Raw genomic sequence first — 13,099 nt, 5'->3', positions numbered from 1 at the left:
AAAGCCCTAAACATTTAATATTCACAGGCAAGTATTTCGTATTTTCGTGTTGTTTATTCGTCATGCCCCCGGTTTCGTGAAGGCCTTTATTCGGGGATGCTCTACACCTCCTACTTGCTCTGCTCCAGTGAGCCTTTGGTTGCGAGTCCCTGATCCCTGTTATTCTTGCATGCAAGTCTAGTTGTTCTCTAGTTTCCTCTTACTTATACTTAAAATGCATACAAATTAAATCGAAAAACACATTTTTCATAGAAAAATGAAAAGGCCAGGAAATTTAGACTTTACAAATGAGTAGATAGGCTTCAAATTACTTCACTTCCTTTTGAAAAATAAAATGAGTTTGAGGAATAATTAATTGAATTGGATTACAAAACAGTGGTGAGTGTGTGTGAACACAACAAAAAATGAATAAATGAATGAATCTGGATTTTAACTTGCAATTTTGAAACCTCACTCCATCTCTTTCTTTTTACCGCAGCTATCTCCGAAGCCCTCTCTGACAGCAGATGGTCAGGTGTCCTCTCCAGGCTCGGTCAGCAGCAGCGCCGATCCCAGCTCCCAGCTGACCCAGCCGGACGGCCCTGCTCCCAGCCAGGAAGATGTCAAAATGGAGGTGAAGAAGCAGGAGGAGGACGACGAAGGGGCCGACACCGAAGGAGAGGGCAAGGGAAAGATGGGCAAGGGTCAGCGTGACGTGAAGACGGAAGAGAAACCAGAGGTAAAGTTATCCACGGCAACTCACTGACACTTTTATCCTGGTGTCTGAAAAGTTTTGAAATGTCTGAAATGATGTCTAAATTTCAGGCCTAACGGGTTTTGGGGTCTTATTTTCAGATTTCTAAGAATCACATTGATAGGAAATCCTCTTACTGACACTTGAATCTTCCTCTCAGATAAAGAAAGAGAAACCGTCAGGAGATGGGTGTAAAGGCGAGCCCATGGATACATCTTCATTCTCAGCGTCATCGTCGGTACCCACAGGTGAAGACAAGAAGCCGGAGGTGAAGAAAGAGCCCAAAGAGGAAGACGAGGGGTCATCCAACAGCGGCTCCCCAGCCAGCGCTCAGAGCAAGAAGAAAAGTAAGTTTGGAACTTCACTCTGTCGTTGATTTAACAGCTAGCACCACCTGCACAATAATGGGTGGGTAGAGTAGCCAACAATTGTACTCAAGTAAAAGTGCTGTTTTTCATTAAAATGCAAGAAGTAAAAACATGAGTAGTGCATGTAGAGTTAAATTTTGCTGAACTTTGACACGTGAAAGCTGCCTTGACCTGACATTTCAGGGAACGGAGAGTTTGAAATGGAGGAAGCTATCGTAGCTTACTAACTATGTTGCACCATCAACTTTTATTAAACCTCCGCTGTCGAAGTTTAAACTGCTCCACAGAAGAATAAGGGTGGAGTTTCGCTGCCAGCCATCTTTAAATGCAGCAGAGGAGAGGCAGCTTTGTAACGTGTTCCCCTGCCTCTTCTTCCTTTACCATCCATCTCTTAATCGTTCGTCATTTGTTTTTCCCGCTCCATCTTTTCCAGTCTTTAAGCCGGAGGAGCTGCGTCAGGCTCTGATGCCTACCCTGGAAGCTCTGTACCGGCAGGACCCCGAGTCACTTCCCTTCCGTCAGCCGGTGGACCCCCAGTTACTGGGAATACCCGTACGTATTCGAACTAGTAACAAAACTAACCTGGTAAGGGACTGCACTGGCTGCCATTTTGCTTCAACTCCTCTGAAAACGTAGCTTTTTTGTTTGTTTGTTTTCCTTTTTCATCTTTTTATATTCTTTCCTCCTTTGTCATAGTTGTCATATTTTCTGAATTTATTTTATAAATTTGCTTCCAGTTTCTTTAATCTTTTAGTTGTTTTTTTCTCCCATTGCATGTCAGAAGTTAAGAAAATGAGATTTGTGACAAGTGTGTGTTTGTGTGTGTGTGTGTGTTCTCTTTTTTGAAACTTCTTGTCATTTTGTAAATCAAAGCAATGACTCTTATGAACATGTGCCTTTACTTTGATGGAACTGTAGTGAAGGGCAAAAATATATGCAAATCAGATATAGAACACCATTCAAAGTTTGGCTTAGTACTACAGATTGACATTGAAATTTAGGTTTTATGTAATTTCAATTGATTTGTAGACCCCCCCAATATTACATGACCCAAGTATCCATCAGAGTAATATGCTTAATTAATGAGTAGCTGTTTGTCACTCACAGCACTCCAAATACAAAGAGACAATAATGTAGACATGTCATCATTATGTATTTTAATGTGCAAAGTCCAAAGGAAGGACATAATTTGCTTTAAGCTCCAACAACAGTTCATGAGCCAATTGCTTTCATTTATCACTTTAATTTGTTTGACTTTTCACTTTTAGGTTTTAATTTGAATCATGATTTTTGTAGCTTTCATCCCAGTATTCCATTGCTAGCTTTCTAGTTCAGTTCCTCACCAGTAGTAGTGTGTCGTTGTTCAGGTGGGCAGTGTGTAGAGGTGGGACAATACCTTTTACCCTCATTGCATCCAAATTAGGGGGAAAGGAGTACTCGATTCAGTACAAGACTCTGTATGTACTTGCATACAGTTAAAATCATTATTATATTGGAAATAGAGTGACAGTGTCCATCCTCCCACTGCCTCATGCAATGTGAAGTATATTAAATGCCATTTTTCGAGCGTTGATGAGCAAGCACCAGGCTATTGGCTCACCTCTCTACAGGAACCTCCACAGTCAAGTGATGCAAATTTCCTCTGTTGTATAAATATATAAGAGCATTCAGACACTTAATGAAAATGTAAGTTGCAAACCGGTGGGATTTCTAAACACTGCACTGTTGTGATCATAGACTGTATATAAAGACGGACGACATGACAGCTCCCCAAAAGTGAAGCCAAAACATCTGGATCGCCCCCTGGTGGCTGGCTGCAGTGTAGGTCATAAACCCCGCCCCCTCCATGTTAGCGGATGGTACATGGGCCAAACTAAAAAGTCAAAGTACACGTCAAATACATTTTTCCCAAAGATGTTTTTTGTCATTTTAGGTAGTTCTTATCACGCTGATGTATGTTCAAGTCTTTTTCTGATAAGTTTGGTTTTATTTAGTTAGCTGATGCTATAAAAAGGGGGTGAGACGTCATGATTGACAGCTGTGATTGACAGCTGCTCTGAGAGAAGTAGTCGCGCAGCTGGAGACTCGTACGAGGGACGTGATGTAACTTTAACTTTCCAGAACTGTCACCATCTGTCTGTGTAATAGAACGTGTCGATTTGATCATAGACGTAGTTAAAGAGATGCTATGGTTAGTTGTTGTGTCTTTGTAACCAAACAGCTACCGTGGTGCTAACGTAGCAGCTAGGTGGCTCACGCTAGCAAGCTGCGGTCGTATTCGGCTCTTGAATGGCTTGGGCAGGTGTGTGGATGGGACCTCAATACCGCGGCTCCACCCCCGATCACTACTGCGCAGCTCCCCTATCCGGGATATTGTGACTTCACTTTTGTACAATGCGAGGAATTGGAGACGTGTCGTCCATCTATATATATATATACAGTCTATGGTTGTGATGTACAGTTGGCTGTAGGTCGACATTGTAATATGCATCACTTGTTTGTTCGTGCGAGCGGTTCCATTCAGAGACCGAGGGTCTGTTTCCTAACTGTTGTTACCATGGTGACACGGAGATGGACCCTGCTCTTTGAAAGTCGCACCTCCTTTTATTTGTTTTGGTTGAATCTCCAAAAAGCCTTTCTTTTCCTCGCCCTCTTCTCTGCTCCGTTCTCAAACAGTGTTTTTAGTTTGAGAAAGAGGCGGAGGTCGGACAACGGGAAAAGAAAAACAACTTGGAGACTCATCCGTCCCTCTTACGTATGCTTCCCATCAGCACTGTTGGCTTTAACTCTGCCATCATATTGCCACTTTTGCTGCTGGCGTTGTTAATGCCAACCACTATGTTGCTATAAACAGTAAATCTCTGTCTGCCTGTTGCTGTTGCCAGTTGCCACTGCTCTGTTCTTCTTGGTTTTGCACCCTGATTTGCTTTCTGGGCCTGAAAGCTTTGTTTGCTCTCAGACTTCAGCAGAGAACCATTCCCCCAGCTGCTGGACAGTGTTTTAGCACTGTGTGGCCATATTAGCAGAATGAGTTACTTTCTAAGACAAATTGAGATATAATGTTTTTCAAAAGGCTTCAGTTGCAATAGGATATGTAAAATAGAATCTCATCTTTAGCTAGTTTTTGTAAATTCTGAGCGGCAGAGGATCGGACAGACTTGTGGCGGTCACCTGGTCCCTGTTCGCAGTACAGATAGGGACTTGACTTTAACTGTAGGGTGCAAGGCAGAGAGCTGGAGGGCAGAAGTTGTCATGTCTCTCTGTTTGCACGCGAACCTTCTTCTCTGCAGCGCTCAACAACATTGTCCCCCTGCACCCTCTTCTCTCCTTACTCTGGTCCCGCCTGGTCGACTGCAACGCCTTCATCACACCTTCACCCGATGACCATAACGTTGATGATGATGATCATACTCTTCTTCCACATCTCTCTCACCTTTGTCCCTCGGACGTCCAAACCCTCCCACCATTTCGCTGCTCTCTCCTCTGACCCTTCTCAACTGTCACTCGAATCCGAACGGCGCCCCTCCTTAATCAGGACTATTTTGACATCGTGAAAAACCCCATGGACCTGTCGACCATCAAACGGAAGCTGGACACGGGACAGTACCAAGAGCCTTGGCAGTATGTCGAGGATATCTGGCTGATGTTCAACAACGCCTGGCTGTATAACCGCAAGACGTCCCGAGTCTACAAGTACTGCTCCAAGCTGGCGGAGGTGTTTGAGTCGGAGATCGATCCTGTCATGCAGGGCCTGGGATACTGCTGTGGGAGGAAGGTGAGAGAGGCGAATACGTCTTTGTTTTTCTATACTCATGTGGTCCCAGACGAGAAATAGTTCCCTTAGTGAAGACATTTTTCATGTCTTTTTCATTGAACTAATTTATGGTTAGGATCAGGTTTTAAAGAAATTGGTTTATAGTGACATTTGGGGAAATATAATGTTTGCTTTCTAATGGAGAGTTAGATGAGAATATTGATACCACTCTCATGTATGCACGGTAAATATGAAGCTACAGCCAGCAGCTAGCATAGCTCTGTCCAAAGGTAATAAAACCTCCCTACCAGAACCTCTAAATTGTCCATTTTAGGGGGCTTAACTTTCTTAAGTCTGCGGTGGTTGCCTGGCAACAGCTCCTAGCCAAGAAATAGATTAGACAAATACGTTTTAGAGGTGCTGGTAGGCAGATTTCGTTACCTTTGGACAGACTAGCTGCTTGTCTTTAGTCCCTTTCACACACATATCCCTGAAATGTTGGAAGCGGGGATCGGTATTCAAGGAAATCTGTACTGCCAGTTTCCCCACTTCCATATCTTTCAACATTTCAGGGAAAATGTTGTCACAGCTGTGTTGTGAATGAAAGCAGTAACATTGCAGAGAAAAGCACGTAAAAGGTTACTTCGATTGACGAAAGACGCTTTCATGCGGAGCGAGCGAACCATTCGCAAGACTCTGCTGAAGACGTATTTGAATCCACGACTTGTTTACGGTTTAGAATTTACGCCAATGCTTTTGCGGGTGATTTGACTTGTCTCGCAATGTAGTTAAATATTAAATACATTGCGTTTTATGGCAGTTAGCTTCCATAAGTGTTGCATTACTGCCATCTGATGGACTGTCCCTCGCCCCATTTATTCCGACATATCCATGGCATGTGTGAAAAGGTTCAAGAAGAAAATGTTCCTGAATGTAGTACATGTGTGAACAGTGAAAATCACTAGCGGTGCCTGAAAGGTTGTCCCAGTATCACAGTAATTTACTGGGAACTGTGTGTGAAAGAGTAGTTTCCTGTATTTATGCTAAGCTTATCAGCTGCTGACTGTTGCCCTATATTTAACAGACACTTAGGAGAGTGGTTTTGGATCCTCTCATCCATAGTAACTCTCTGCCAGAAAGTGAATAAAAGTATTTCCCAAAATGTAAACTATTTCTTCAAGTTGTAATATTAGGGTGAGGTTTAGGTGAGGTGTGACCACCTAAATGAGTCCGAGAAGTCATACAAACATGCAGGCGTGTTTTGAGCTACGAGTTGTCTTTATGAATCCCAGTACTGTATGTTTGTGTGAGGAGTGTCTGTATGAGACGTGTTTCAGAAAAACAACTTTTTCTTTTTGTGTCTTTTATTGTTGCAGTTTGAGTTTTCCCCCCAAACTCTATGCTGCTATGGAAAACAATTATGCACCATCCAACGGGACGCTGCTTATTTTAGCTACCAGAACAGGTAAGGGCTTTCGGCACATTGGAACACAAGCACACACACAGATAGCCTTCAGAATAGTATTATCCACATTTTGCTGTGAAAAAGCAGCCAGTGAGAGCCAGCTTGTTATTTTGTCTTGTTGTATTCTGCACATTGATTATATTTCCTACATGCAATCAGTGCAATCACAGATGAGTTTTAATTTGGCTTCAAATGGTTACCCTGGCACCATCTTCCACCTTCATAGTTCACCCTTTTAATTTTCATTATGTTGTCATTCATAAAGTGGGCTCCTGTCTTCTTCGGCAGTTATTCTTTATTTGTTGCACCATTTTTTCCCACTTAGTAAATTTATGTGCACAACACATGACGGCTTGCTTAAATAAATAAATAAATAAATAAATAAATAAATAGAGGGCGAGGGGGGGTGTCCATTCTGAGCATCAGAAGGAAGGTTCCCACTTTATGAATGAACTGAAAGGATGATGGGTCTCTGTTGCTTTACCATTTATTTTTTCCTCATCCACCCTTTCATGTTCGGAGACTCGTATCCCCGCCCCCCCTCCTCGTCCACAGCTCCTAGTGGTCTCTCATGTTGCTGTAATGTTGTTGTTGTTTACCACTGGACGTCTGACGCTAATCTTTGCTTTGCCTTGGCTCTCTGTCCTCTGTTGGTTGTTGTTCACATCCTGTCCGTCCCTCCCTCCTCCATGTCCCCCCCTCTCCCTCTCTGTCCCCTCCATTGTCTTCGTCTGACCTGTAACGATTTATTTCACGCTTTTTTAATATTCATTTTGACCCCCCCCTGCCCCATCTCCGTCCCCCCCCTTCCCTTCTCTCCCTCCTTTTTTAACGCTTGTGATGTCTGCATTGGCCTGTTTTGGTGTGACCAATCATCCACTCCAAAATTTACGCGCAAAATCAAAACACCCGCCCACACAAAAACCCTGCATCACGATTGGCTGCTTCCTCCTGGCGACGACCTACCTTGCCCTCTGCCTCCTCCTGTGTGTCCGCCCCCTGGCCTGTCCTGCCCTGCCCTGATTGGCGGCTGCTTCTTCGTGCCCTCTCTGTGATTGGCTGTGCTGATGACGAACGGTGTAGTTCACCAAAATATGGGCTTCTTGCTGACAGGTACCACTTCTGTGAGAAGTGTTTCAACGAAATCCAGGGCGAGAGCGTTTCTTTGGGGGACGACCCCTCCCAGCCTCAGACGTGAGTACCGTCGCACTCCTGCCTTCCTCTCACACACAGCAGACAACAGCTCTCCCATCTCCCATCAAAACTAAGAGGTTTTCAAGTCATGCTTGTCCAGATGAAAAATGATGCTATTAGAAGCATCAAAGATTCAATCTATCAGCGGTTATAAACTCTCCTTTTTTTTTTTTTTTTTTTTAGATCTAACCCCCAAAAATCTCTTGTGAAAAAAGAACACACAAGCTTGGATTTAAGGTTAACATAAGATACCCTTATTCATCTCCAGAGGGGAAATTTGGTTGTTGTAGCAGCACAATGACAGCATTAGCACAGATGGAAAGAATACAAATAATAAGCGGTATATGAAAAAACTAAACTAAAATAAGAATGAAATAAAAATAAAATAAAGGGTTATAAAGGGTAAAATGGAAAACTATGGAGCATATGGAGAAAAACATTGCAATGTAAAGTGACAGTGGTATTAACCGTTTAACATCCCGCTTTACCGTTATATATCCCCTTTAAAATGTGCCACCTTTAATGTGGATGTCCAATCAGTGCGTGCTATATTGACCCAGAAAGCTGAGTTTTCCTGGTCACGCGGTGAACTCACACTGCCTTTTTTTTTTCTTTTTTTTTTGAAGATGCCCAATCAGACAGCATTTTTTTGCTGTTTGCTGCGTCTTTTTTAGTTTATTTTTTTTATTGTTACTAGGCAACCACCGACTGAGTGCTAAAGTTGGCTCAAAACAAACCATGAACTGTACACTACCTCATAGTTAATGGTACAGTTTATATTAATGTAAACAACTTAACCAGAGTATCCAGCAAAAGTCATCACAATGAGAAAAAAACACTAATGACATTGGCCGCTTTTGCACTCTGAGTTGAATTTTTTTCAACTCAAGGCTTTCATGGCGCTCTTGCAAAAAATGCAAGGCGCTCAGCAACGCAAAAGCTGTGCGCAAAATGCTTGAATCTCATTGAGAACAGTTACAAAAAGCCGCCCCAGACTGCTAAAACGCACTTCTGATCAGGACCTACTGCAGCCATGCAATTCTTCGGCCGTATATTGTGGCTTGTATAAATACAGCTTGTGGCTTTGCAATACAAGCAAAGAGAACAAGAGAGTTCTGTTTTTGAGCATCATCTAGAGCACGCCCCCTGGCTCCGATTGCCAACGGTGGTGGAGACTAGAAATCTAAGCTGAAATAGCAGCCTGTAGTTCTTCCTTGCCTCCTACTACGTCACTGTCATGTCAAATGACGACGCTGGATGCTGGAAGAACAACAGATTTTACAGCTATCTGGGTCAGTATAGCATGCACTGAGGAATTTATTACTTCAATCGACTTTGGGATCTTTGTTAGAATTTGAAGTAAAGTTCTGTTGAGCTGCAACGATTAATCATTTAGTCAAATTAATTGGCAATTATTTTGATAACGGCTTAAGCCATTTGTTTAAGTAAAAAAAAAAAAAAGCCAAACATTCCCTAGTTCCAGCTTCTCCTGTGTGAATATTGGCTGCTTTTCTCTGTTTTATATCACTGTAAATTAAAATAATTGGACAGAATAAGCACCTAGTGCGCTGTGAAATTGTGGTGGGCATTTTTCACCATTTTGTAACATTAAATAGACCAAATTGATGAATTGAAAAAATAATCAGATTGATCGATAATGATAATAACCATTGCATCTAGTGTTAACTGTCTTAGTCCTGTCAAATGTCCTCGTTAGTTTTATCATATTTAGTCACCCTCATCCTGTTTTTTTTCATCAAGTTTTAGTTGACTAAAAGTCAGGGCATTTTAGTCTAATCTTAGTCAAAGAAACCCATATCTATTTCAGTCTAGTTTTAGTCACTGAAATCTTATCTTAACATATGTAGTCATAGTTTTTGTTAATGAATTCAACACTGGTTGCATCTAAAGTTCTGTGGGATTGAACAATGTTTGAGTTTGTAATGACTGATCCACCGGCAGCTCAGTGGGGTTTAAGAGGTTAAAGATCATGAATAGTTTTAGCTCAGCTTTAGTTTTGACTGGAGATTGTTATTTGGTTGAAATGTGTCAGATAAATCTAAAACAATACATAAAGAAAACTCTGATAAATAAAGTCCTTCTTTTCTTATTTGGTGATTTTGTTTTAGTTACAAAGTTTAATTCTTTCAGTATTTCACATCACCATCTTACAGTAACCATGTTGTATTTAAAACTCTCGCACAAGACAAGAGTTTATTTTCTGTTATCTTAGGGGAGGGATAAATATTCAGTATAAGTAGTGATAAAATATTTAGCTAGTGGGCACATTATGAATTTCTCTATGCATGTTCTGAATTGGAGATATTGGATCCTGCATACAGCCTGCAGTCTGAAGAGGATAACCTTGTTGTGTCTGTTACAGTGGTTTATTTTCTCATATGTCCCACAGGTCCATCAACAAAGAACAGTTCCAACGGAAGAAGAACGACACACTCGACCCGGAGTTGTACGTCCCCTTTTTAACTCATTAATTCCCCATTTAAAATGATTTCACACCATCTCTGTGATGCTGTAAGATCAATGATTTTTTGTATTTAGTTTAAATTAGATCCTGACTTTAGATTAAAGAATGTATTTGAGCCACTTGAATTAGGTGCTTATATACAAATAAGGATAAATAATATGATTAAGTAATTATCATATGTGAATGATGGTCACAAGTTTTTCATTTAACAAATAACTTTGGATGTTCAAACTTTGCTTATTTACTTTACTTACTTATTGAGTAACTTTGTAGCTCCTGCAGAGGAACAAACAGGGTATTTCTATTATATGTGACACGTTGCCTGATTAACTTTGGACATTGCGTCTGTCTTTTGTCTCCTGCTCTCTCTCAGGCTCGTGGAATGTATTGACTGCAGTCGTAAAATGCACCAGATCTGCGTCCTGCATAATGATACCATATGGCCGTCGGGGTGAGCCAGCTATCATACTCACACACTGTACATTCTGTTACGTGACTGGGCTTGCAAAATAAATAAATTTGACCTTTTGTGTGCCTTGAAAAGCTTTAAAATCCTCCAAAACATCAATAAAGGTGCTGGAAAAAGTACAGCTAGTAACCCCTAACACACACATGAGTACAATAGCTGCAGATGTGCTGTTTTAAGCCAAGGTCACACAGTTCCAACAGTTTGAAGTGCAGTTTGGACAAAGTGTTGAAACTGAGAATATTTAAGAGTCTTGGTCATTACATCAGGACAGAAAACTCCTGCCAATGTGGCAGCAACAGTTGCTCATGCAAACAAAGTCCTGCAGCCCGAGTGTGTAGAGAGAGAGAGAGAGAGAGAGAGAGTCTCTCATTTCTCAAAGTTTGATCTCCCTTCATGTGTGGTCTGTTTGTAATTAAAAGCAATTTCAGAGTCATTAAAGCTGTTTAAAGAAAGGAAGACTGACATGAAAGACTAAGTCATCTCTGGATTAAAGCCACTTAATCACTGTCATTGGTGCTGAGTGTGAAAGGGCTGATAGTAACCTGCAAATTTAACCATTTCTTATTTGCTTCCTCCCTAACCACAGCTTTGTATGTGACAACTGCCTCAAAAAGGCCAATAAGACGCGGAAAGAGAACAAATACGCAGCCAAACGTAAGTGGAGTAACGCTGAGCTACCGGCTCATTTCTGCCTGCCTCCTTTCCTTCATTCACAATTTGTCGTTGGATTTGCTATAATACCAGTATTTCAAAACACGAACTCTGTTGCTACTGAACACTGCATCAATGTACTCCTAATTCGATTGTCTTTTTACTTTTTATATTTTTACTTAGATATGCCTAATCGACTAACACCCATATGATAGTTGATTTAATCGACAGATCTGTGAAACTGAGTTTCTCTACAACGAATCACACAAAAGCATCACTTTAAATCTTGTGTTTACAAGAGATGTGATCACAAGTTTCTTGGAAATAAGTCATTCAACACGAAAAAACATAAAAAAACAATGAATCAACTAAGGAAATCTTAGTCGACTAAGACCAAAACAACAGATTAGTCGACTAATCGACCAAGAGGGTGCAGCCCTAGATATTTTCCAAACATTCCACTCTGTAATACTTTTAAGGATTTTTGGGGATCAAAATCAGTCATCAGGATTTTTGCTTTTGACTGAGACCAATGTGTGATATATTAAAATTAAACTCTTCTCTGAATTCCACCCCTCTTTCTTCACCCTTCTTCTTTTGCAGGGCTTCCTCAGACCAAGTTGGGGTGCTATTTGGAGACACGAGTAAACGATTACATCAAGCGGCAGAACCTCCCTGATTCTGGCGACGTCACCATCCGTGTGGTCCACGTGTCAGACAAGGTGGTCGAGGTCAAGCCGGGCATGAAGTCCAGGTAAGAGGTCTAATTTCTTTTCCACATTGTTTTAAAGTGGAGATTGACCTCCGCATATGAAAAAAAGACCACTATCATCTTAAAAACATTCAATTCACCTTTATATGGCTTACCACCTTGGTTTCCTGAGGGAAACATGCTCTTGGCTCAGCCGACTGTGAAATGGTGAACAATTAAGTACATCACCAGTTTATCCTGGTGCCAAACAGACTCACCTTAAATGCAATACCAGATCATACTGGCCTCCTTTTGATCTACATGCATTAAAGTATGTAAATGACAAAACATGTGCATGAAGAAGCATTAAAATCCACTGCAATATTTACAACAGATTCCTAGCTGTGGTTATGTTATTGCAGACAAAATTAGACGAACGTATTGTAAATATAGGCTTTATTGTGAAACGTAGTGTGTGGTATTGAATAACCAGGAGAAGCTGAACATTGTGATATCTAACCGGTGTGTGTCGAGAAATAATCTGGTCGATCTCATTCAGTCAAAATTGAATAATCAGTTGTACACGGTCATCAAAAATTAAAACGCTGGTAACAGTGTAAGATGCTACAATGACAAAAAAAAAAAAAGCAGCACCTCTGCAGGACCAGTTTCTGAGCTCCAGGTCCTCCACGCCAATGTAAAAACAAATGCATAAGGTTGTTGTTGCTAGGCAACAGCTGGTTGGCTGTGATGCAGAGTAAAGCAGGCAACAGGCAAGTCTGAATGCAGAGTTTGTTTATAAGTGTGGGAAATATTGGTAGAGCATTAATGCACATTAGTAGTGGGACAGTTCTTATTTCAGAAGCAACAAACTGATTCAGTACAACAGCCAACTAATGAATTCTAGACCATCTATCGCTACAGCAATACAGTAAAGTTTGCGTGTTGTCAATTCTGTAGCTTCCCAGTGGTGTTCGTACGTATGTTTTAGCCTCGAAATGCTATTTTCCCAAGCCCTTCTAAAACCTTACCTACAGTAACTTAGATGGTGGTCGACACGCTCCCAGTTTGGAGAGGCAGACAGGAGTACCGGCACAGACGCTAAGAATGTAATGTTGTGTGGACGCCATGTTAGTTCCGATCCGAAAGTCACAAAATAACACAAACAAACTAACCAATCGATGCCGCGGTAGACCAGCATCTCCCATGCTCTGTGAGGTAAAATAACTGTTTTTGTGAATTAACTCCCATGGCTTTGAAGACCGTGATATAACAGCTTCAGTCCCCCG

At 41.4% G+C, this 13,099-nt stretch overlaps 1 protein-coding gene across 13 annotated transcripts in view; it reads left to right on the top strand.

Moving 5' to 3' along the window:
- Positions 1-13,099, top strand: part of ep300b (E1A binding protein p300 b) — a 41,562-nt gene that overhangs the window by 16,353 nt on the left and 12,110 nt on the right. For 7 of the 13 annotated variants that reach the window (XM_037792640.1, XM_037792639.1, XM_037792638.1 and 4 more), the window contains 10 exons: positions 479-718; positions 894-1,080; positions 1,535-1,686; positions 4,637-4,876; positions 6,232-6,320; positions 7,404-7,514; positions 9,925-9,981; positions 10,373-10,450; positions 11,055-11,122; positions 11,723-11,873. In XM_037792640.1, coding sequence (XP_037648568.1) covers positions 479-718; positions 894-1,080; positions 1,535-1,686; positions 4,637-4,876; positions 6,232-6,320; positions 7,404-7,514; positions 9,925-9,981; positions 10,373-10,450; positions 11,055-11,122; positions 11,723-11,873 — 1,373 coding nt within the window. The remainder of the gene's footprint in view (positions 1-478; positions 719-893; positions 1,081-1,534; positions 1,687-4,636; positions 4,877-6,231; positions 6,321-7,403; positions 7,515-9,924; positions 9,982-10,372; positions 10,451-11,054; positions 11,123-11,722; positions 11,874-13,099) is intronic. The other 6 variants (XM_037792650.1, XM_037792649.1, XM_037792646.1 and 3 more) reach the window with 3 other exon arrangements.

The sequence above is a fragment of the Sebastes umbrosus genome, chromosome 14, assembly GCF_015220745.1.
Source record: "Sebastes umbrosus isolate fSebUmb1 chromosome 14, fSebUmb1.pri, whole genome shotgun sequence".
In the NCBI taxonomy this organism is placed as follows: domain Eukaryota; kingdom Metazoa; phylum Chordata; class Actinopteri; order Perciformes; family Sebastidae; genus Sebastes; species Sebastes umbrosus.
This window is presented reverse-complemented; position numbering and strand designations above follow the sequence as displayed.